The sequence below is a fragment of the Syngnathus acus genome, chromosome 21, assembly GCF_901709675.1.
Source record: "Syngnathus acus chromosome 21, fSynAcu1.2, whole genome shotgun sequence".
In the NCBI taxonomy this organism is placed as follows: Eukaryota; Metazoa; Chordata; class Actinopteri; order Syngnathiformes; family Syngnathidae; genus Syngnathus; species Syngnathus acus.
In genome coordinates, this window is record NC_051105.1 from 626,857 (window position 1) to 650,546 (window position 23,690).

General features: G+C 54.3%; 4 protein-coding genes across 8 annotated transcripts; 1 reads left to right on the top strand and 3 right to left on the bottom strand.

The window, feature by feature from the left end:
- Positions 1-1,269: 1,269 nt before the first annotated feature.
- On the bottom strand, positions 1,270-4,360 carry ftcdnl1 (formiminotransferase cyclodeaminase N-terminal like 1). 4 transcript variants are annotated; one of them, XM_037239682.1, is made up of 6 exons: positions 4,293-4,360; positions 2,572-2,692; positions 2,305-2,400; positions 2,071-2,226; positions 1,804-1,980; positions 1,270-1,740 (listed from the first exon to the last, which is right to left on the bottom strand). In XM_037239682.1, exons 2-6 carry the CDS (start codon positions 2,684-2,686, stop codon positions 1,292-1,294), a joined length of 993 nt encoding a protein of 330 aa, XP_037095577.1. In that variant the 5' UTR covers positions 2,687-2,692; positions 4,293-4,360; the 3' UTR covers positions 1,270-1,291. The 4 variants fall into 4 exon arrangements, with proteins under 4 accessions (XP_037095577.1, XP_037095575.1, XP_037095574.1 ...); XM_037239680.1 differs by lacking the exon at positions 4,293-4,360 and adding an exon at positions 3,851-3,933; XM_037239679.1 differs by lacking the exon at positions 4,293-4,360 and adding an exon at positions 3,438-3,654.
- c21h2orf69 (chromosome 21 C2orf69 homolog) lies at positions 4,301-5,968 on the top strand. The gene is made up of 3 exons (XM_037239683.1): positions 4,301-4,544; positions 4,745-4,983; positions 5,299-5,968. The coding sequence occupies exons 1-3, from the start codon at positions 4,329-4,331 to the stop codon at positions 5,765-5,767; spliced, it is 924 nt and encodes a 307-aa protein (XP_037095578.1). The 5' UTR covers positions 4,301-4,328; the 3' UTR covers positions 5,768-5,968.
- Positions 5,969-6,132: 164 nt separating this feature from the next.
- On the bottom strand, positions 6,133-10,899 carry stk17b (serine/threonine kinase 17b (apoptosis-inducing)). The gene is made up of 7 exons (XM_037239678.1): positions 10,342-10,899; positions 9,249-9,461; positions 9,051-9,189; positions 8,808-8,934; positions 8,505-8,553; positions 8,248-8,427; positions 6,133-7,753 (listed from the first exon to the last, which is right to left on the bottom strand). The coding sequence occupies exons 1-7, from the start codon at positions 10,461-10,463 to the stop codon at positions 7,510-7,512; spliced, it is 1,074 nt and encodes a 357-aa protein (XP_037095573.1). The 5' UTR covers positions 10,464-10,899; the 3' UTR covers positions 6,133-7,509.
- Positions 10,900-11,582: 683 nt separating this feature from the next.
- Positions 11,583-23,683, bottom strand: hecw2a (HECT, C2 and WW domain containing E3 ubiquitin protein ligase 2a). 2 transcript variants are annotated; one of them, XM_037239710.1, is made up of 30 exons: positions 23,156-23,683; positions 20,727-21,173; positions 19,985-20,092; positions 19,821-19,915; positions 19,682-19,748; positions 19,452-19,621; positions 19,217-19,356; positions 19,058-19,158; positions 18,141-18,967; positions 17,711-18,017; positions 17,527-17,619; positions 17,213-17,363; positions 16,864-16,976; positions 16,640-16,764; positions 16,390-16,575; positions 16,079-16,213; positions 15,900-16,005; positions 15,728-15,824; positions 15,577-15,660; positions 15,381-15,466; positions 15,174-15,294; positions 14,993-15,106; positions 14,746-14,898; positions 14,570-14,668; positions 14,176-14,305; positions 13,833-13,979; positions 13,647-13,761; positions 13,285-13,370; positions 13,065-13,177; positions 11,583-12,916 (listed from the first exon to the last, which is right to left on the bottom strand). In XM_037239710.1, the coding sequence occupies exons 2-30, from the start codon at positions 21,106-21,108 to the stop codon at positions 12,805-12,807; spliced, it is 4,563 nt and encodes a 1,520-aa protein (XP_037095605.1). In that variant the 5' UTR covers positions 21,109-21,173; positions 23,156-23,683; the 3' UTR covers positions 11,583-12,804. The 2 variants fall into 2 exon arrangements, with proteins under 2 accessions (XP_037095605.1, XP_037095604.1); XM_037239709.1 differs by having other exon boundaries at positions 15,900-16,020.
- Between the last annotated feature and the right edge of the window lie 7 nt (positions 23,684-23,690).

The window sequence follows — 23,690 nt, forward strand, 5'->3', positions numbered from 1 at the left end:
CAACTGCCCAGAGGATGCTGAACATGTGTGGATGGCGGGGGGCTGGGCCGGCTCGGAGTCGAGCGCCACGCTTCATAGGTGGTGACGCGTGTGGAGCCAGCGCATTCGGGGGGCATGAAAATGGATTGTTTGTTTGTTTGTTTGTTGCATGCACTCCCACCTCCCCTCCCTTAACCCAATTTCGCAGTCTGACAAGAGAAAAGGCATTGCAAACATTTGGGATATTAACAGAAGGATTTTTGGATTGGGGGAAAAAGGGACAACTTGCTCTTCAGATGTTGAATTTGAGTATTGCAAAAGATAGAAGACTAAAATAGTCTTTTCGAAACCCAAATGTGGTGGGGGCGGGGCGGGGCGGGGCAGGGATCTGCTTTTACAGCGCTACAACAGAGAGCTGCGTGTATTTATAGCAGGCTTGGCGGCGGAGGACGATGTGAGGAAATAAGCTCCTCTATTTTCTCGGCGCCCGCCTGCCGTCACACATGCGTGCGTGCGTGCGCTCGCTCGCATCTCGGGTGATACGCTGCCAGGCTGCGTTAGATCAAATCATACGCACGCACGCACGCACACCCAAAATGCACTTAAATGTCTCTTTTAGGGTGGAGAAGACTCGCTCCCGAGTGCGCTTAGTCACGCTGGTCTTGAGCCAAATTACACGTCGGCTGAGCCAATATTGAGTGCGTGAACGGTTGAAAGATGCGCTCATATGAAGATGTGTGTGCGTGCGTGCGTGCGTGCGCCGTTGCAGGAGAATCCCTCTGGGCTTCTGCTTTGACCTAGATGGAGCCGTGATGCTCAGGAGCCTGACAGGCAGGCAGGCACGGCGTGTGCATATGCGCAGAATGCACACGCTCCGCCTTCAAAATGCAGCCCATGCCAAAAGGGAAAAGATGCAGCAAAAGAAGCAGAGATGCCAGAAGCTTAGCTGGAGGACTTAGCAGCCGGCCGGAAAAGGGCCTCAAAGAGGGGCCCTGGTCAGCTTATGTAACTTGAAAAGAAACCATTCATTAGTGGTCAGTCAAAGCGAGAGTGTACATAGCAGAACTCACCTGAAGGGAATCAGTTGATCTTCAGGGTGCTGGCACAATGGCACAAGTCGGCCGCTTTTGCTTGAAAGTCCAAGCATCTCCAACAAAAGGGGAAACTGCTCATGGGGTGCTGTTGGTCACTTAAGGAGGCGTCCTACTCATTGGCTGGCGCAATAACGAAGCTGCCAAAATGCAGCATCACCGTTCATCTGCAAATCCGAGTCATTGAAAAAGAGAATACTTTGCTGAAGCCCAATTTATTTTCACATGCGTACACTTTGCCGCTCTTTCCAAAATTCAGCCATTCCTCGAGACAGAGCCGCCTCGGCTAAGGCCCGGCACTCGCTGGGGGTGAAGCCCGCCAAAACGGCGCCCCCGGTGGCAACCCCGTGCTCGTCCGCCAGCTCGGCCACCCTGGCGGCGATGAGAGACGCCGGAACGTGGCAGTACGGCTGACCCGCGATGCTGAAGGACGGCCAGGGCGCCGCGGCGCCCCTCCGGCCCGGCGGAAGCCCCGGCGGAAGCCCCGGCACGCTCTCCACGTTGCAGGCGATTTCCACGGCCCCCTCGTGCGGCAAGGCCAGGACTTGGACCCCCGGAAGACCTCCCGGCGCCGATTCCCTGAGGGCGGCGGCGATGCGCCGGCCCATGCTCAGGTCTTGAGTGTCGATAGTCACGTTGCAGTTCATGACGTAAGGACCGGCCCCGATACCTGCCGTAAAAAAGAAAAAAAATGAGAACAATTTTCTTTTGGATCGAAGCGTCATGCCATTACCGGTGAGGCCAAAGCGTTTGTCCGGCACGGGCCCGACGCCGTTGGACTCCGCCGTCTTCCGGAACCAGCCCATCTCCTTCCTCCGCTGAGCCAGCCCCCGTTGAAGAGGGGCGTCCGCCCACCCGAAGAGGAAGACGCTGGTGCCCGGCACTCGCCGGGTGAGGCCCGCGGCGATGGCTGAGCAAGTCCGGCAAAGAGCAGAGACAGACAGGAAGAAGGCCAACATGAGCGCCCCGGACCTCCACAAAAGAACAAACAGAAGCTGACCGCGAGATTCTCGAGCACAGTCGTCAGGTCCCACGTCCTCCCCCAAGGGGTAGATGGGTACCAGGTCCACGGCACCCAAACACGGGTGGACCCCCGAGTGGGCGCGCATGTCAAACAGCTGGCAGGCTGTCTCGCAGGCGGACAAGACGGCCTCCCCTTAAGTACACACAAAGAAGGCAGATCTTTTTTTCTTCCTCGTCAATTAGGATCGCATCAAAGCGAATCGGGACCGACCGATGGCTTCGATAGCGGCCACGATTGTGATGACGGAGCGGTTGTAGTCACGGTCGTTGAAGATGTTCAGCACCGCGGTCGTCTCTCTGCCGACACCTGAAAACAAGATCTGCTCAAAATGGCCCATTCAAAACTAAATGAGTCCATTTGGAGAGTTGTGTTCAGGAGTCTGCTCGAGAAAAATAGCAGATTCCTTTTTAGCAGTCTCCTAACAACCTTGCAAAAATTGGAGAGAATCAGCTCCACATCATTAGAAATCAGATTTGCCTTGAGAGTCGTACAAGGCGGCCTTGGCCACCCTTTCCACCAGGTCCGTCCTGCGAGCTTCCGACACGTTGAGCAGACACGTCACCAGGCGTCGTCCCAATGCAGTGGTCGACATCTTTCTCTGCAAGAATAAATATGCGGAATTAGGGTAAGCAACACGCTAATCTTGTGATGATGCTGATTTGGGGGGGAAACGGAGTGCCCTGAGAAAAGGGCACAGAATGTCAACTTTGGAATGGTCCAGCCTAGGCTAGGCTTGAAGCCACAACCTCCAAAGTGGGAGGCAAGTGTGGTAACCAAGTCATCCAGCCAGCAGTCTTCGATAAAAACAAGGTATTAAAACTCATCTCAAAAAGTCGCTTAACAACCGCGTAACATCCATACTATCTACTATCTTGGATTTGGGAAGACGCAGTCATGGTTTGTTTTCTTCTTACAAAAGGGCAACTAGTGCATCATTGACACTTTGTCTTTGTGGGAAAGTGCAACATTTCACTTGTGTCGCCGTAAAGTAATGGTTTTCTTTTTCATTTGGTGTGTGTGTGTGTATTTGGTGGTTTCTTTCGGCTGCATCGCTCAAGCAAGCATCAATTGGAACTTTACAAGCAAGTTAGCTTTAGCGGTTAGCACGACTTCTATAGAGCCCACTCGAGCTATTTTCAGACACTAGTTTTGGTAATAAATGCAGTTTAAATTTGCTTTCCGCCAAGGAGTATCGGTGGCCGACAATGTAAGCCTCCGGAGTCCCACTTCCTGTTCCATGCCGTGTTATGTTCCGTGTTGGAACTCGCAGCGAATGTCTGAGCAAGGTGTGAGACTCAAAAGAAAGTTTCCAACAGGTTAATAATCAAATGTTTTATATTCACCGAGTGGTCAAGAATCACTGGCTGCTTATCATCGCCGGTGGCAGTGCAGAGTACAGAGATTGGCCAAAGTCCAACCTGTCACAATACTCCTGTGAAATGTTCAAGTGGTGTGTAGACATTACTTTAAACTAATTTTATGTTTGCAATTGATCAGAATATTAAATGTAACCATCCCTCTGTTTCTGAGAGAGCAGCGCATTGGAATGCGTTGAACGCGGCGACCGGACCGGACGTCGTCTCACAGCGAAGATGGAAGTAACCAGAAGTGAACGATCTTGGTCGCTTCTGATTCGTGTGCTGTAGCCAATTGTCTTGTTACTACCTCGCGACAGTAACGTCTTGAATATGTTGAATAGGATTTTTCCTCTCCTTCATCGGTTCCTGCGTCTTCAGAGCACTGCATTTGAACGTGCCAGATTAAATGCATTTTGTTCGACTCTTGTTTTGTCGTCTTCGAGCGAAACCAGAAGTCAGCGACGATCGTTGCTGGTGAACTCTCTTGACCTACATGGACATTTGTGTGGTGTCAAAAGTGCCACGCACGCACGCGCAGTAGCAGTTGACGATGTGTTGAATTTCAAGCAGGTTTCGGAACACGACACGGTGCTGTCGTGGATTTAATAAACAGCGCCTCTGTGTGGGCACATGACAAAAACAAGCAGAAGAAGGCAAATTGGAAGATTTGTTTGGGATATAATAGCGAGAGCGGAAACGTCACGCAATAGGTCCTATGCCAGAGGGAATGTCTTTTACAGCCATCTCGGAGCTCAATGTGCTGCTAGTTGCACCGAGGTGGCTCCTGCACATGTGAGCGCCTACCTAAATGCTTGTCTTGCATTGGATTGAAGGATTGACCTGATTCGAGTGACAGCTGCAGCCCGAACCGCGCCGATGACAACCACGGTGGCGCCGGCGTCGAGCAGCCGCCCGGTTGGACTCTCCAAAGGTCCGGACGCGCCGAGGCTCCACAAGCTACTGGCCGTGCCCGGGTGCAAAGCAAACATGCTCAACGATCTGCTCCTCCTCCGGCCTGGAGACGGACACGAGGCGCAGGCAGATAAGAGCAGCATTAGCAGGCATGTGGTGTTTTTCCACGGGGATATTCAGGTGAGCGAGCACAGGTAGAAAATGAACAGTGCGGTGTGCGCTCGACTGCATTGGATGATCGAATCGAGGGAATACTAACATATTTCATTCAAAGGAGAAAACGTGTCCATCACAGTGAAAACCATGTGAGCAAATTGCATCCATCCAAGTGTGTGCTGTGCTGTGCTGTGCTGTGCTGTGCTGGTGTTGTCTTGTCGCAGAACTTCCAGGAGGAGATGTCCTCGCAGCCGGAGTGCGCCCAGTGGCTGGCGTGGAGCCTGGAGCAGGTGGGCGTCGCGCTGGGCCGCCGCTTTTCCGGCCACCACGTGTGGGTGGTGCGCGCCTCCCGCATGCACCTGCACAAGTTCAGCAGCTACCGCAACTTTGTGGAGAGCAACATGTTCGGCGCCCCGCAACACGGCCCGTACTCGCCCGACGGCGGAGCGCTGCGCCAACTCAGGTCGGGGAAACTTCTTTCCTTTGCACGGCCCGGGTCGAAATCTTGGCTTAGCATTACAGCTAAATGCTAGTTCACCGTGTTTGCTCCACGACTTGACACAAGTCTGCAGACCTTTGAGTCCAACTGGGCTTACACGCCATCAACATTTAGCATGATCACGACCACTATGTCAGTGATAGATCAGGCACATCATATCCGCCGATAGTTTGAATAAACCCACCCGAAAGCGATGCGTGATAAAGTTAGAACAAAAAAGTGGAGTGTCCGGAGCAGTTGAATCTTCAAGCTGACCAACTTGGACTGTGGTGGTCGCAGGTCTCTGCTGGTCCACGGGATGGAGCGAGCCGGCCTGCCAAACACCATCCGGCCTCCGGGCGGCGCCAGCGGCAAATTCTCCCTGACCCTGGTGGGCTTCAGCAAAGGCTGCGTGGTCCTCAACCAGGTGGTCCACGAGCTGGCCGGCGCCCTGGCGGACCCGGGTCTCTCGGACTTTACCCGGAGCCTTTCGGACATGTTCTGGCTGGACGGCGGCCACCCGGGGGGAAGCGAGACCTGGGTGACGGACAGGAGGCTGCTGGGCCAGCTGGCCGCCAGCGGCATCGGGCTCCACGCCCACGTGACGCCCTACGAGGTCCGGGACCCCGCGCGGGCCTGGGTGGGCCGGGAGCACGCGGCTTTCGTGAAGACCCTGGAAGAGTTTGGGGCACGTCTGTGCCATAAAATCCATTTTGCGGACGAGCCGCCGGCCATTGAAAAGCATTTTGGGGTCATTCGGGAATTCTGAGCCCCCCTTTAAGAGCTTTTCACAAGCAACAGAGAATCGAACTTGCAGTCACGGTCAACCTAGGCCGGCTGTCGTCGCTAGTGAATGGAGCAAAGCCAATCATTCCATTTGAATGCCCTATTCCAATGTGTCTCAATGACCCGTCAGCATTGAAATGATGTCAAGAAATGAAAATCTGCATAAAACCTCTGTTTGTATTCATTTCGCTCATTGCTGGCTTAAAATGAGTGATTGGAATCGTTGCGCTGAATACAGGATTGAAGTTTGGTTTCCATGGTTCGACATTTCCGCTGCAAAAGATGGCAGTTGCTTTTTTACGGGTCTTCAAAGCAAAAGTCAAGCATAGGGAGCGAGGAGTCGCATCATTTCCATCAGCTTTAATGAGCCTAAACGTGCACTAGCTTGTGTGTGGCTTGATCACAAAACCTGAGTTGGACACAATCAACTTGCCCCTGGGTTCAATTGGAACCATTCCAAAAGAAACTAACATCTGTGGCAAAATGTGCGTGTGAGGTATCAGACAAAAACCCGGATGACTGACAATCAAGAGAAAACCGCAAGTTGGAGCGAGCGCAAGGCTATTTTTGAAATACAACCTGAAGAGGCCGCTCGGGGCTCCAATTCAATTCATTCCATGGGCAGGCTGGTAACAAATCATCTTTCCCCACCCAAATGAATCTAAATGTCAATCATCCGTTCCGGTGCCTCCCTCAATTAATTTTTTTAAATAAAAAAAAAAAAAAAGAAGCCCTTTTTTTTTTTTTTTACAAAGAGGTCAGTTTGCATTAAGCTAGAAAGAGCTTTCTGGAAGGCAAAGAAGTTAAATGAAGGACAAAACTTTGAAACTGTTTTTGTTGGAGCGTACAATTGAAAATCAAACAGCTGGAAGCCTCTTTGTGGAAGAAGCCAGCGAGCCAGCGAGGAATGTTTGCTGAGCCGGCACACAAGCTTCAGCTGGTGAGTAAAAAAAATGTCAAAAGATGGCTTGTATAGCAAAAAACTCAGGTCACTCATATCTCAAGGCACTGTTGTACATATTTGCGTCACCTATACCACCCGGAAAAAAAGCAGCCTCATTCTGAGCTGAACGTTAACAGAAGGCGACGAGCGCTTGGACGCATGCCGTTGCTGTCACATGGAGCGTTGGTCCTTCTCAATTGCCTTCATTTGTCACCACTCTCCAGCGATCCACATAGCAAAAACATATTAGCGACATGAAAACACTAAAATAACGTTGAGTTCCTGCGCATAAATAAAATCAGTAAGGATGACGTTAGGAATATGAAAAGTGAGCAGTGATTTTTTTTTTTTTTTGTCTTTTCTGTTTATACGCAAAGAAGAGCCTTCGTTTTAAAAACATGCGTGAATGCATAAAGCGCCGCGTCAATGAGGAAGTTAAGTGCCGGTCGCCGGGGTTCCCTTTTCCGCAGGACGACAAAAGCGGAACTGGTTTGGCCGCCGACGTGTCGTCACCTGAGAATCGGATTAACACTGAAAAGGGAAAAAGGCCATTCAAAGATTTCCAAAAGTGGCCATCAAGTGTGGGAATGTGCTTTTTGCATCAGTCCGGTCCAGTCCTTTGGCAAAACAGGCGAGAAGCGCAGAAGGTGCCGCGCGCGGCCAAAAGTCCACTGGCGACAAGAGGGCCGCTTTAACTCGGCGGCGAAGGAGTGAGATGATTATCTTTGGCTTGTGTTAATCAACAAATGGAAATATGTCGCCCGGCGCTCTTAAAAGCCACTTCACACGTCACCGTCTCCGAGAAGCGTCTCCTCGTCCAAGCGGACGCGTTTGGCGTGGAAGTGCAGCGGCGCCGCTGACTCCAGGAAGTTCTCCTTGTCTTCGGGGTCCTCGGGCGGAGGCGCCGCCCACTTTCCACCGCAGCTCCGCTCGCGGGCGCCGCGGGCCGACGCCGCCTCGGGACCGGCCGACGGCGGCTGCCACAACCAAGGGTGGCCGATGCATTCGGCCGCGCTGGGACGGTCCCTGTCGGCAACAAATACTCGTTAGTGCGGTGCGGCTCGCGCGAGGAAAACTAATGCAATCGGAGCAGCAAACAAAGCCGGCCGGTTGAAGAATTTACAAAGGAAACCGCCGGCAGGAAAAAAAAAAACAAGCAGCAGTTGCGCTTTTGCGGTGACGCTAAGAAGAAAAAAGCATTGAGATTGGCCATCCGGCCGGCCTCCAGACTTGAAGCCAGCCACGGGGGATTTCGAGTGGTTCGTTCAAGTAGTTTGGACAACAGCTTGAAAAAAAAAAAGCAAGAGGAAAGAAAGAGGCAGGCTTGACGGGAAAGTGACCATGATGAGGGGAGGCGGCCTAATTGCTACTTCCAAAAGTGTTTGTTTGTTTATGGAGCGTGCAAGGAGCTGTTGGCAGGTGCCCTCCTCCTTAAAACGAAGGAGCATTGCTCCAAAATGAAACGAGGGCAGACGTCCGCTCTTTTGCTCTTTTCTATTCCGACCGGCCGGGCTACTCACTCGGGCGCTTTGACCAGCAGCTTTCGGATGAAGTCCACGGCCAGCTCGGAAACCCTGGAGAAGGCCTCCAGGCTGTAGTCCACGTTGACCTGGGACACGTTCAGGTACGTCTCCTGCTTGTCGTCGCCGGCGAACGGCGACTCGCCCGTCACCAGCATGTAGGTGATGACGCCCACGCTCCTGAGGCAAACGGCAGGCTCAGCAAACAAAGCCACTCGCTGCCTGCCGCCTTTCAAAGTCGCCGCTCGCTCACTCACCAAAGATCCGTGGAGGTCGTGATGGGCTCGTAATTGAGGACTTCCGGTGCTGAGTGAAGAAAAGCGGAAAGAAAGCCATTTAAGGTGGACGACTTACTTCCTGCTCGAGACGTGTTTCACGCGCGCTCGAGGCTGCCCGCTTCAAAGAAAAAAAAGGGCTGACTCATTCAGTTGACTCATTTCAACTGGAGTGGGTGCGTTCAATTGTTGACTTTTTTTCATGTCGGAAGGAGGTTTCGCAACAGAGCGAGCGCTTTCTTCCGCAAAAATGTGACTTTTTTTCCTTTTTTTTTTCTGGCTTACCCACATACTCAGGTGTGCCGAGAATCTCTCGCAGCTCGCCGACCGCGCCCAATCTGCGCGCCAGGCCAAAGTCGACAATTTTGATGTCCCCGGGTGGGGAAAGGCTGGTCAGGAGGATATTCTGAGGCTGAGACACACAGCAAAGAGTCAATGCGGAAGCAAAGGTGCAGCAGAGGCCCGGCCCGGCCCGGCCCGGCCCGTCCCGGTCCCGTCCCGTCCCGTCCCGTCATGTCCGTCGCCCACCTTGAGGTCCAAGTGCACCAGGTTGCTCTGGTGAAGGTGCTGAACGCCCTCCAGCGTCTGCCTGATCAGACGGGTGATCTGGGCCTCGGGCAGCAGCTCGTCACACACGCAGTGGTCGAAGATCTCGCCGCCCGCCGCGCTGGAAAAGGCCACAGCGTCAAAGCGTCCGTTTTCGGACGCTTTGCCGTCGGGACTCACTATTCCAGCACCAGGACGATGTCGTGGTCCGTTTCGTAAGCGGCGTGCAGGTTGACCACCCTGGGGTTGCTGCGGGCCGTCTCCAGGACGGCCATCTCGTGGACCACCTCGGCCCGGCAGTCGCGGCCCCTCCTCCTTTTGCGCAGGAACTTGGCGGCAAACACCTTGCCCGTGGCTTTCTCCACGCAGCGCTTGACCACAGCAAACTTGCCCCTTGGACAAAGTGGACAGCGTTAAGGTTGGCCTTGCGGCCGTCCGGCAGGCTCGCCAAAAGAATAATAGGTCAAAACGTGACACTAAAGGTATGTCAACGAGATCAGGAGATGTTCCCATCAAAGGGTCAGACTGCAGGAATAACACAGGTCCAAACCGCTCCAACAGGTTGGACAAAGTTCATGTTTACCACTCAGGAAGAAGAGCAGAGTGGAAAAGTGACCTCCATTTGCAACATGAAACCAAGCGAGCGCCTTCCACTGTAGCGTGGAGCCAAAGCAAATACTCGTGTAAACACTCCACCAAATCTCGCCTTTCATCATTTCATGGGCCTAAAATAGCAAGTGGTGGGGTGGCTGCTCAAACTGCGGTCACCTGGAGGGGCACACGATTGCAGGAGTAGAATAGGACCTTTTGGAGAACAAAATGGGGTTTATTTTCCAAACGGTGCCACTTGCTGTTGGCTGAAAGTGACATCACATGTTCTCAGACATTCGACTGCTGAAAATGGCCACGTTTCGTTTGCAGCGTCAAAGGCACACGAATACCGTTGTAGTTCCAAAATTCACCTTTTGAAATCATCTCATGAAACTTTATGCGGGTTGCACAAATAAATTCATTCAGACTTTTGATTCTGTTTCAAAAGCGACGTCTTCGTGCTGATTGAATGGACTTTGACACGGACTTGATCTCTAATTGTTTCGCAGGACCTTATTTGTTGGACCTTGCCCTCCCATCTCCTGGTGTCTCACCCCCCTTGCCCGTGCACCAGGGGATGTGGTTAACATCTGTCACCCTTGAGAAGCCCCTTTCCGCGGCGAGAAATTGGACTTGCCTCGAATATCCATTTAGTGTGTTTGGGAAATGCTCTCCGACTCACCTCCCCAGCTCGCCGGTGACTTCGAACACGGCATCCAGAGGCTCCGCGCTGATCGGTGTGTGACTTTCGGCCAGCAGTCCGGCAGCCAGTCCGCTGCGGCTGTCCAGCCGCCTCCGAGACATCGTCGCCTCGATCAGCACCAGTCGGCGCAAGGAAGCGGGTCGCGCGCGAGTCGCCGCGATGCCAAACACGGTGGGTGGCTGTGAAGAGGACTCTCGAAAAAGGCGAGGCGAGGCGAGGCGAGGCGAGGCGAGGCGAAGCTAAGACCGCCCGCCGCCGGCTACTTCCATGCTAGCCCGGTTAGCTTCCGCGGTCAGCTCAGCTCAGCTCGACGCTCGATTTCGTCAACTTAACCGAGGAGGAGGAGCTCGACTACAAAAAAGACGATCGACGACATGTCCCTCCATTAATTAGCGCGTCAAGAGTCGACCTCTTCATTGCACTTTGTGGGAGACTTTCCGCTTCTTTGCCCTGTCTTTCTTTTTTAACGACCTTCTTGTTTGACACTTTTCTCGACGCGTCACTGCTCGGCTCGGCTCGGCACATGCGCACTGCTCATTTGCGGGCTTTCGTTTGAAACAGAAAAGAGTTGAAAAGGAGATAGATGGTTTGCTGAATGTGACTGCCATATGTCTGGATGGAAAAAAGTAACTTTTAGTTTACGCATTTCTAAAAATGTCCCCCCCCCCCCCCCCCCCCCCCAAAAAAAGAAAAGAAAGGTTTCATTCCAAAACCAAATGATCACTTTTTCAGTTTTTGATTGCCTGTTAAAACGGACAGAACAATACATTTAGAATCAACAGTGCCTTTTTATATACAGTCATCTTAATATTCGATGGACTTAGTGTTTTATACGTGAAAACCATTCACGTTGTGTAAAAACCACTGTAGGATTTAAAGCCGTCGACATTTCCTGTGTCATCGAGCCTCACTGCCGTGCCTTTCCCAATGACGCAAAAATGTTGAGCAATTTCTCTTTGTTTACCTGTCAATGACATAAGGTTCCAATTTGGCAGCAAAATCTAGAAGATAAGGTTTTTCAAGGACTCCTGCAAATAACCATATGGACTCTAAAATGGTGACTTTAAGCAAAACGGCCCAGACGTTTTCAGTCCGAGCTTCCTGCTCATTTCCGAATTGGCATTCTGGGCCCACTCAGCTTAATTGGATTGAATGCGGCCGGCCCACAAACTCAAAGGAGTCATTGGAAGCAGGCCCACTTGTGGAGCCCCTTTGGTACATTCAGTGCAAAATATATATTTGTACACACAACAGGACAGATATGCTGTACATTTACAGTTATGTACAAATAAGAGACAAACACGATGACTGCACACATGGTCCACATACATTCTTTTCTCAAAACAGCCCTATCGGTTCATGGCCGTCTGACTGGCGATGAGCCGCAACCATGGAGATAGGCGGAAAGTGACGTTTTGTGGTAACATGCCAGACGAGACGCATTCAAACTACATTGCGCATTGCCAGAGCTCATTCAAAGTGACTTTTGCGGAAGAGCAGCGGAGCACCCCATCCTTATTACTCTCGAGCCTCGGTCGGTCGGGTCGAGCGCGAGGGCCTCACCGCAGTGATTTCCACGATGGAAAAAAAACAACAACAATTCATCCTTCATCTTGGTTTTTTTCCTGATAACAATATCGTCATGCAGAAAAAGCGAGTAAGGACAGTCAGTGTCTTGCAAGAGCCGAGCATGCGATATCGAGCGAGAACACGCCGCCGCCGCCGCAGATCTCGCGGCCCCCGGCACGGCTCACGGAGCCCACCGAGAAGCGCTCACATGCACGGGAGGATTCAAAAGTCTTGCCTCGGCGTCTGGCGGCACACGCCGCCGCCGTCCGTGTTAGTTAGCCAGCTAGCTACTCCGTCCTCGGCCACACTCAAGTTTCCCTTTTGCATGCATCCCCGTAGAAAAAGAAGGAACATTTTGGTCGGCGACGGTAGCAAAGGGCTTTTCGCCGCGGACGCAACAGTCTGTTTGTTCCATGGCATGCTGTCGAGGCAAAAGTAGCGAGCGGCGTCGCACCAGTCTTAGGTCGGTGGCTCGAGGAAACGCTTTGGTCCTCCGAGCGCTAGCGGCTGTCAACGACACAGGGCTAGCCGACGGGGATAGGGACGCTCGCAAAATGTTGATTGGGTCTCAAAGCAAATGCGTGTTTGTCAGCGCGTCACCTTTGCCCTGGAGCACAAAGGCCCGAAATATTGTCATTCGTCCATGCTGTGAAAGAGGAGCGATGCGCAAAATGGCTCTGGAGGGGCGGCGTCGTTGGCTGCCGTGAAGGTGTCAATCCAACAGATACACCAGGGCGGCTCGCATCATCGTGCCCACGCTTTGGAAAAGCACTTTGTGGGGTTCTTCTCTCTCTCTGCTGGGGGGGGGGGGGGTGTCACTGTGTGTGTGTGTGTGTGTGTGTGTGTGAGTGTGTGTTAGGGTGGGTGGGTGGGTCACTCCAAACCAAAGGTGCTGGTCTCCTCCACGGCCGTCACCAACTTCTCGTAGAGCATGGAGAAGGACGGGTAGGGCGGCAGGTCCAGCCGATTGAAGCAAGTGTGCGCTCTGGAGGACGCACAGGTAGATGGAGTTGGCATGTTTGGGTGACGTTTCAGACAGAATACAGCCCAGCCCCACAAGTGACACATGGCTCAAAGGTTTGCGCTCGGCCCACCTGTCCAGCAAAATGGCTGACTTGATGGTGTGCTCCTACCTGGGTAAGGAGGTGATCTTCCCCCACTTCTCCACACAGAACCGGCGGGGTCCGTTACTTCCGCGTAGCGAGGCGAAGCCCTCATAAGGAATGCTGGACGTGCCCGTCACAAACTACATTGGAAAGAGGACACGGGAGAGAAGACGTTCCACGGCCGTTCTTCTTGTTTTGTCGAAGGCGGTACAGGCTTTTGGCCAGCGGGTGGCAGCATGTGCCTCACCTGCAGTAGGCGCAGCCTCTGCTCATTGTTGAACCTCTCCACAGCTGCCCAGAACCAGCGGATCACTAGGTGGTTGTCATGGTAACCTGCCAGAGGAGAGGAGAGGAGAGGAGGGGGGGGAGCATGAGTCAGAGGAATAACAAATAAGGAGATTCCGATGCCTTCATCTTTTGAAGGCTCAGCGTGCCGTGCAGACGCAGGACAGCGAGCGGCGAGACAGAGCCGCATTATGAAATTTGGACGTTAGTTACTCACAGTTTTCGCTTTTTAGCTTTGACGTTTCTCCATGATGATTGTTTTTGTGTCTGTATTGGATGGTGTTTTGGGTATGATTTCAATTGCTTCTATGGAAGCCAGCTGACCTCCTCTGTACTCGGTGTTGTTCCTCCAGTCCGCCAGGTCGATCTCGGCCGTGCCGGCGATGACCAGCTCCAGCTCCCTGGCGTCAAACACCGACACCAGTCGCACGTCCACCACCTGAATATGGCAAAGGGGGCACAGGGTTGGAATTTGGATGCGGTGGCTTCTGAAGGCGGCGGCGGCGGTACCTCGTAGAAGCCTCGCACCAGGCTCTCCGTCTGCTGAGCCACGCCCCTCTCGATGCGCCACTTGACCATGCGCTCGATGTACTCCTTCTTGTTCTTCTCCGACACGGGGATGCCGGCCCCGCCGGGCTTCAGCTCTCGCTCGGTGATCTGCAACGTCACACGAGTCACACCGACCCGCTTTGGGGGAAGTTACGGCACAAATATTTACGACTTTTTTTTTTTTTTTTAACCTGGGCAACGTTTTATCCTTCACCACTTTTTTACAGTGGTTTGTTTTGACAGTTGTATTTATAGCTATGCAAATGACTCAAAGCGGTTTTCTATCCATTTTCAAAGCGCGCACCTGCCCAAAGACCTCCTCGTTGACAGTGAACGTGAGATCCAGCATGTCCTCGATGTCGTTGTCCTTCATCCACTGCAAGCTCTGGTGGAACTCCTCGTCCAGGAACTCCAGGTCACTCAGATCGCACGGTCTGCACAAGTACAAAAAGAAAAGCATCGTAAAACATCCCAGAGGTTGTGCGCTTTGAAATACAAATCATGCGCGGCTTGCAATCAGGCCGGCGCAAATGCGGACAAACAAGGTCGGCGAGATCCAAACGAAACGAGCCCCGATGCCGTCGCTTCAAATGGGATTGCGGTCAACGGACGAGCGCCGCCAAAAGAAAACCCGCGTGAAGCTAAGCGGCCGGCCCTGCAAAAGTCGCACGGGTTTAAAACGTGCACGCGCGACTTACATGCGTAGCAGCCCCTTGTAGAATGGACGAGTGAAGAAGGCATCCAGCAGATACTGATGGACCAGGGCCAGGCCCAGAATGCGCCCGCTAAAACGAAACCTTAAGACACGCAAACGCACGTGTCTTCACTTCCACGAGCCGCAATGAGCGGCACTTGCAAAACGGCGGCGCCAAACCATTCGTGGTGGTTGTCCACAAAGGCCGACATGGGGCTGATTTGGACCGTGTACGTGTCGTTGGCCGAGTATTCAAACAGGCCGTAGTAAGGGTTGAACAGCTCTCTGGACACCAGGAAGAAGAACTCTCTGGAGGGGCCGCTGTAGTCCAGCCTGCACAAAAACAAAGGGGTGACGACCATCGGCCGGCGCCGGCTACGGGGTGACTAACGTCGCGGCTTTCGACGCTCCGTTGATTTGCTCTCACCCGTCCTCGCCCACGAAGCTGACGTAGAGTTTACTCCTCTGCAGGTCTTTGCGGGAGTAACACATGATTTGGTTGAAGGCGTCCTCCAGGAGGTGGTCCCGCCGTATGATGAGCCTGGGTGACCAATTGCTTCAGAAAACAAATGAAGGCAATCGATGAATCGTGTTTCACTTGCACATACTTGACTTTGCCGGGGCCCTGCCCGTATCCCTTCGTCTCCAGTTTCCGATAGAAGTTCCTCAGCTTGGCCTCAAAATCTCGCTTGTAGGGCGCGGGAGCGCGCGCGTTGGCCCGTTGGGTGCCTGGCGGAGAAAAAGGAGGGAAAGGTCCGGGAGAGGGAAAGGCGGCAGGCAGGCAGGGGGAAAAGTCCAGCCACGCGTCTTCTCACCCGGGGAACTCTGAGGAGACGAGGACAGGCTGTGATTTGGGTGGAGCAAAGGCGGCACGTAGGACATCACCTCCTCTTCAAATAAACTGCGGACAGAGGGGGAAAAAAACAAAACCAGCCCATTTGCAACGTGCACGCGTGCATGTGCGTGCGTGCGTGCATGTGCGTGCGTGCGTGCGAGCGAGCGAGCACCAACCTGAGCAGCATGACCAGGTCGGCGTCCCCGGACAGACGCGCCAGCCCGACGGCGCCCTCGCTGCGGATGAACTGCACCTTTTCCCTGCGAGCCACACAAGCGCGGGCCATTGGCTGACGGCGACGACTGAGCGCCAGGCGGCGGAACCTACTTGAGGGAGTTGTTCCTGGCAAGCTCCGGTTGTCTTTCCTGCAGCACCTCAAAGACGTTGGGCTGCCTCAGGAAGGCCACGATCTTGTCGTTGTACGCTGGAGGACGGCAACGAGAAAGACACGTCATGGCAAGGGCCCGGCGTTGGCGCCCTTCCTCGGCGGCCCACGCACCGACGGGCACCGGCTCGTGGTACTGGCCGGAGCGACTGGACCCGCCGAAGGTGTTGGAAGGTCGCGGCGCGGCGGACGGGTTGCTTTGCCGGGAGTCGTCGCCCACCTGCGGCAAAAGGAGCTGCTGAAGGTTCAGACGCATTGCGGGAATGCGCTGACACGACTCCGGGATAACTCACCTCGCCGGCGCTGTGGCTGCGTTGGCGGCTCAGGTGCTGGCGGTGGGCGAGCAGCCCGGTGGAGCGAGAGCTCTGGAGAGGAAGCCGCGGGTCGATGAAGGTTGTGGAGCGACAGTTGTGATCCACAAAGAAGGGCTGACGGGGTGAAAGGCAAACTCGTTTAGGGGCTCCAAAAGTTTGGCAAGAGCGAGCGGCCCGGCGCGGCCCGGCCCGGCGCGGCCCGGCGCGGCCCGGCCCGGCCCAGCCCGTCCAACCAAACTAATTGGAAGACACATCCATGCATGCATGCATGCAGCCAGCCAGCCAGCCACCTTGCCGGTGTGGTCGTGCTTCATTTCCCATCCGCGGGGAAGCTCCAGCTGCTTGTTGGAGAACATGTTGAGGAAGGTGACCAGGTCTCGGTTGTGCTGGTAGCGCTCAAAGTAGTGAGCGTCTCGGCGCACCTTGCTGATCATGTGCTTCAGGCAGGTGTTGCTCGTAAACATGCGGTAGGCACTCTGAACGAGAGAGAAACACGGCCTTAGAAAGCTTTCAAGACCCCCAAAGACGGTGGACACTGACGGGGTTAGAATGCAGCACAGTAAAGAAGTCGGGACTGCACAGGAACTTGGCGCTGGGCGACTGGAGCAGCAACGACAGACGGGAACGACCGCTGGAGTGACCCACCAGACTGTCTCGTCTGTATTCTAGGAGAGAGAGAGAGAGAGAGAGAAAGAAAGAACAAAAAGTCTTACATGAATGACGCCGCCGATTGTTTGTCTGGTCATGGGCGTGTTCAAACGGACCGGAAATGGAGTGAGGAATGAGCTCAGCTTCTGGTTCTGGTTCCGGGAGCAGCTCAGCAGGGCTTTCCTCTGGTCTATCGCTGTTGGTTATGGTTCTTCGAATGCTCTGGTATCTAAAAATGCAATCAGCAATGGCAAGTGTGAGCTATAAATAAAAAAACAACAGCTTGAAATTCCAAGAAGAAACCGAGAGGTCAAGGAGAAAAAAGGTGACGACGTCACAGTCCCCTGACATCAACAAAAAGAAATACAGTCCATTTTGGGCCTGAGGAAAAAAAGGGCAAACGCAGCAAACTATATCAATGACGGACGGGGCCCCGAAGGGAGAAGAAAAAAACGACCGCAATACCTGCGGTTGAGTTGCTCCATCTGCTGAATGGAGTTGGAGCGGGTCAGACCCTGCGGCGCGGGGGGTCCGGTGGGCCTCTGCCAGGTTGTGGTCCTGTTCACGTGGTCCACAAAAAAAATCCTGCCGTGACTGTCGATCCGGGCCTCCCAGTCTGAGAGGACACGAGCAAAAGTCGGTGAAACATCCGCAACGACAACATCCGAGAGGAGGCTGGAAATGGCAATCGAGACCGGAAGCCGACAGAACATTTGAGCGGCCCCGACGATACGCAAAACAAACCAATGATGGAAATGCTCAAGTACATCAAGACGTACTCGGCGGCAGAGGCTCGTCCACTCGCTGGTAACGGTGAATATCGTGCCGTACGGACGGAAGGGACCGGACCGGATGGCCGTTGACGGGCGTTCCTGCGAAGGGACAAACGCAGCCAGCCGCTCCACAAACGGAGGATTTGCAGATTGACAAAATGTTTGGGGACCTGCTGGCCGCTGGCCGTACCTTCCTCCCCGTCTGTTTCGGCGCTAACTTGCTCAGACTTGGCAGAGCCCGTCTCGTCGTGCGGCTTGGACTGGTCGCCGTCCGCCTCTTGGGCCACGGCGCCCGCTGCCTGCAGACTCATCTTTCTCTCGCCTATCTCCTCGGACGCCCGAGCTGAAGCTGCTCCTGCTGCCGCTGCTTCTCCTTGGGCCTCGGGACGATCTTCATGGTGGACAGGCGGACTGCGAGGTGGCGGCGGCGGCGGGGGGGTGGCGTCCATCACACCTCCCCCTGGATCGATGGCTGCATCGGCCCCTTTCTCCGCTTCCTACAAGCGGAATGATCGGAAAAGGAAACACCATCTGCGGCGACTACTCGAGTATATTCACAAAGTATTTGAAAAGTCCATCAAGTTGAGCTAGCAAACAAAAATCATTGGGTTGAAACTCACCACAGCTGTGGTCAAGGTGACCTGACAACTATCTGACGACGACGCCACCGTCTGCCGGGCTGTGGCCATGGAGCACGTGTCCACCTCGGAAGAAGGCTCCTCGCTGGGTCCCCCTCCCACCTCCAGGGCCTCCCCGTCCTCCGGCAAAGCTTGGCGGCAGGTGGTCTCTGCGAACGGCGCTTCCTCCGCCTCGGAGAATACCTCCGCCTCCAGAAGGTCATCCCGTTCGGCCTCGGGGACCGGCCGGGCCGCCTCCGGAGTGCCGGCCCGCTCCGGTTCGTCGTCTCCGGACGGCTCGAGGACCGCTCGCAGCCCAGGAGACGGCACGTCTTCATCCGGACCGCTCGTATCCGGAGGATCCCCGTTAAGTAGCAGCGGGGACGACATGGGAGGCAGTTCTCCGAAAGCGGAGCGCTCGTCATCCTCGTCCGAGTCGATGTGCAACATGGCGCTGAGCCGCGTGTGCGTGGGGAAGCTGGAGCGCAATTTTGGCGAGGCTGCGCCCAAGGGCCTTTCGCCGGGCCCCTTGGGGGCCTCGATAGCATCCAGACCCTCGCTGAAAGACCTCTGGAGCAACTCGCCGTGGCCCTCCAAAAACCTGGCCCCGCCGGCTCGGACGAGCAGCAGCTGCTTTTCCGGGTAGGCCGCCGCCGCCGCCGCCACCGCCGCCTCGGCTTCCCAGATACCCCGAGGACTCTGCGATCCGATGGGGGAGCTTCCTACCGAAAGCACTCCCGGAAGGTGATGAGGCAGGTCCTCGTCGTCCGAAGGCGTCCCCGGAGCTCCGTTGAAGGTGGAAAGGCCAATGATGGAATCCGGAGAGGCACCTGGGCAAAAGGAGACTCTTAATATCAGCATTATGAATCCTTTGGGGGCGATTGATTGTTTTATTATTCACGGGGCATCTGGCTCCTTACCGTCAGGTCCGGTGGACGTGAGTTCAACCTTAAACTGCAGCTGTCCGCTGACGTGCTCCGTGGGCAGACGGCGGCACAGGGGAAACGTGACGGGCTGGACTCTGCAAGACACGCCATTCATTTTTAGAGCATGCTCCCATTTGGCGGCTGAGCACCTACCCGGGTATTTTCTCAATGAGCCGCTGCACGGGGATGGTCAGCTGCCCCAGGAAGCGCTTGATGATGGGCCGACTTTTAGCAAACTTGTCCTTCACCTCAATGTACAGGATGTCTGTCATCAGGGCGACAAATGTATATTTCTGCAAAGAGACGCCCGCGTCGGGCTCGGGTTAGATCACTTTGAGGAGAGAAAAAAAAGGGGTTCAGCCTTATGGTGCTGCCCCGCCCGACCTACCTCTCCGTGCCAAGTGGGGTTGACGGTGTTGGCGATGATGGCCGAGCGACGTTCCTGCCCGTGGTGGCTGAAGACGGGAAAGACGCTCCTCTTGCCCGGGTGGATGGACATCTTCAGGTACGGATCGGGATGGAAGAACATGCCTTTCTTCAGGCCGCTGGCACGCAGATCTGTGGGCCGACAGCGAGCGCTTTCATTCGCGCTTTGGCTTAGGGAGGAAACCAACCCACCTGTCAAGGTGAAGCTTATCAATTTCCGAGGATGCTCCACGCCCACCTGCTCGGCCAGACCCTCCACCTAAACGAGTGAAGAACGGTCCAAATCACGGATGGCTGTCTTTGTTATTTGGCCTCTCCCCCTGTCACAAACCAGGACGGCCGTATTCTTCACAGTGATGCAGGGGGTGGTTGCTCTCAGAGCTCCGCTCACTCCGTGGTAGTACTTGAAGCAGATCCTGGTCTCCGCTGTGAGAAGAGCAAAAAGAATCGATGCTGCCAGTCGAGCGTCTCGGTCGGTGAAGCTCAGGTACTCACGTTCCATGAAGTAGGGCCCGGCCTCCAGCCTCCAAACGATCTGCCCCTTCTGGGTACCGTTCACCCCTCGGTTCTTACAATCCCACACGTTTGACGGACTGGTCTCATCTGCGAAGACCAGAACACAACCTGAGACCAATTGCTCCCTCACGTGAAGACATTCCAGGAACAGAAAAAAAAAAGTCAGACACACGAAAAGTCTCACTCTTGCCGTTTGCGACAGCAATCTTTGTATTTTTCTTGCAAAGAGTCGAACTCGCTGACATAGTTAACGCTCGGATCAACGACCAAGCAAAGGCGTCATCCGATGTCTGCTTGGTCGACGGTCGGCTGTGGAGACCTCGGCGTCAATAATGAAGTCCTCCGTCGTCGATATCGAGTGACCCGATGGCACCGGACGGCACCCGACGGCGAGCTGACAGCTTTTCACGTGGTTACAGGCTGAAAGTCTGAAAGTGCTTGCTTCGATCCCATCCAGCGAGAGGAAGGAAAGGACTTTGCCTCTGCGTTGCGATACTTTTGGAGGAGAGTCTCCATGACAAATGTGCCTGTTGGACACTCTTACTCGAGTATTACTTTTCAGCCCAGTCAGAGAGATTGATAGCCTTGTTCAGCACTCACTCCTTCTTCCCTGTAAGCACAATTCTCAAGAGCAACTACGTACGCTAGCCCGGTTAGCATCGCGGACAGAATTACCTTCCAAATCGAATCCGGTCCCCAACCAAATCCCGGCCGGCCTTACCGATATGGTAGAGTCCGATCCAGTCGGTGGCGTCCACTTCCTCCTTGATGTCCCAGGATATGACCAGGGTCTGGCCCCGGTTCAGCGTAAAGTCCAGGGTGGACGCGGTCAGCGAGGACCTGGTCTGCGAGCTCACCAGGTCGGTGTCGCTGTTGGCGCGGGGGAGGCCGACGGGCCCGCTCACCACGGACACGGCGTCCAGCGAGGCCCCGCCCCTCTCCGCCAGGCTGCGGAGGTTCTCCGGGCTGAGGGTGTGCCGAAGGTTGGGGCTGCGCCGCCGCGGGGCCGAGAGGTGCTCGCGGCCCCCCACGGCCAAATTGGGCACGGCGTTGTGCGTGCGGGTCCTGGCCGGGAGGACGGCCGTGGCGAGGGACGGGCGCATCTTGACTTTTATTCACGATCCATGGCGCCGTTGACTAAAAGCCGGCCGGGCTCTTCAGTCAGTACCTGGAGACGGGCAAGGACAGGAGAACCCATGAAAGTAGTTTGAGCAATTGGACTGACTTTCCACACAAGCAATTCTAACGTTGAGAACTTTTGCAGTGTAAATAGCAGGCAGGCAGGCAGGCAGGCAGGCAGGAGAGAGCAGAGCCAAGCAAAAGCAAAAGCAAAAGCAAAAGCAAAAGCAAAAGCAAAAGCAAAAGCAAAAGCAAAAGAAAAGCAAAAGAAAAGCAAAAGAAAAGCAAAAGCAGAGCATTTCCTATTTGGGTGGCACAAGTCAAATGATTGCAATGTCAGAAATCAAACGTGAGCAACACACACAAAGTCACCCACCACTAAGTCACTCAATCGGCGCCGCTTGTGCGTTTAATCTCCGTTCCGCTGCGGATTACCCATTGATTCGGGGGAAATGACAGGAGGCTCTGATTGATATGACAATCTAAAAATAGCGCTGATGAGAACACGTGTCGGCCAGACACCTGGAGAGAGTGGACAAATCCGAGCGAGCGATGAAGCTGCGGCGGCAAAACTCTAAACTGCTCTCAGTTGGAATGTTTCCAAATCAACTCGCCCGGAGCATATTTTGTCACATTTGGAAAAGCCTTGAGGTGCTTTTGCAGGCCAAAGTGCGGTTGTGCTCTATTGATTGCCACTTAATGAATTGCACCACTGTGCCTTCCTTGGTGGAGACCGGGGAGGGATCCCTAGCTGCCGTGCTGGAGGTGACTGCAGCACTTTGTTGCATGACACGACGGGCACCTTGGGGAGCCGGGGGGGGGGGGGGGGGGGGCATTGAACCCTGGCCATCGGAGGAAGCAAGAAGAGCACATTTGGGGAAGCTTTGCTCCAGCGCAGTCGCCCCTCAAGGGTTCCCACTGTGAGTCTGCGATGACGACGGCGACTCCATGTCACCGTCTGCTTTGGCTGGCTAGCTGGCGTTAGTTTGATTTTGGTTTTCTTTGTTTTTGCTTTTGTTTGCGGGAGACGACGCAAAGGTCAAGTGGGTTAGGCTTGACACTTGACACCCGACTTTGTCAGTCTAACTCTCTCTCTATTTGTAATCCTGTCACGTGGAAGCTCGAAGCAAGGCTCGAAACCAACATTTGACCAGCACCACGTAGAATTGGAACACTCAATTTGACATGGAACAGGCCTTTTTGACCCGGCACATTTAAGAGCGTACTTGTCGAATTTGTTCTGAGAACAAGCTCGCAACTCAAATGAAGTTTCATCTGATATTTCTGCGAAAATTCCCATTGTAAATATTGCAGGCTGACAAAGGTTGCATTTGGTGTTCGCTTTTTGTGTTTTCTTCACACGACGACACAAGCGACATGACATAAACATTGTTGAAATTGTGCTCAGCTTGTTAGGGCACTGCATTCTAAAGGAAAATGGCTGTGACTGAAAGGTCATCTGCTCACTGCCTAACAATTTAGCAATTGTTTGAGAATTGCGCCAAATCAACAGCAAAGTCGTGCACCGACCGAGTGACTGACCGCATGGTGCGGCCCGCTCCAGATCCAATTGGAGGGAATGTGGCCCCTGAACTCAACTGGGCCTCGCGGTTCCAATATTATTTGGCGCGAGGACGAGCATATGATTCCCTGACAAGTCATCCACAGGTTGGCTACCCCTTCAATCTTTGTTTACCTGCCACGCACGCACGCACGCACGCACGCCACATTATTTATCATGACTACGGCACTCAGGCAAGACACTGAAGCAAGGTATGCGTTGGGCGTTCGTTCAAATGGTTATTACGCAACAACTCGACCCCCCAACTTGAATCATTCTCCATCCATGTGCGCCTTGCATGCATTGCATGCAATATGCATACATGCATGCCATGCATGGCTATTGGACTGCTGTGGGAATTCCCTACGTCATTTTCCACGCTCGATTAGAATCTTGCCAAGGGACGGACGCATGCATGCAAACGTCGACGACACGACACGACACGACTGCATGGGAGCCATCGCGCTTACCTTTGACGCAGAGGCAAAATCAGCAAGAGCAGCACCGAAGAGGAGGAAGATGCGCTGGCTGGCTGGCGGGCTGGCTGGCTGGCTGGCTGGCTGGCTGGCTGGCTGGCTGGCTGACTGGCTGCCTGGCTGCCTGGCTGGCTGGATGGCTGGCTCTTCTTCCCCACTTGCAGCCCGTTATCCCCGCAGTCCAAATGAGGCGAGACGGGCGGGGTGCAGCCGCGGCGGCTCTGGGCCCCTCCCACACTCACGCGCACATCCACCAGCGGCCGGGGGTAGTCACGTAGAGCGGGATGGATGGATGGATGACTGGATGGATAACTGGATGGTGGTCCCGGACAAGCAGTCTTCCCAAGCCAAAAACAAAAATATCCAAAATAAGTCTCGGGATGACGTAGTGTCCCTCTCTACTGCAGCTGTGCTGTAGTTCTATTATAAGAATCCACGCATGGAATCATGACAGCAGCTTTTTTAGTATCCACATGACGTCTTCAGGGGTTCCTGTGCACCACTATTTGAAAAAAGAAAAAAAAAAGGG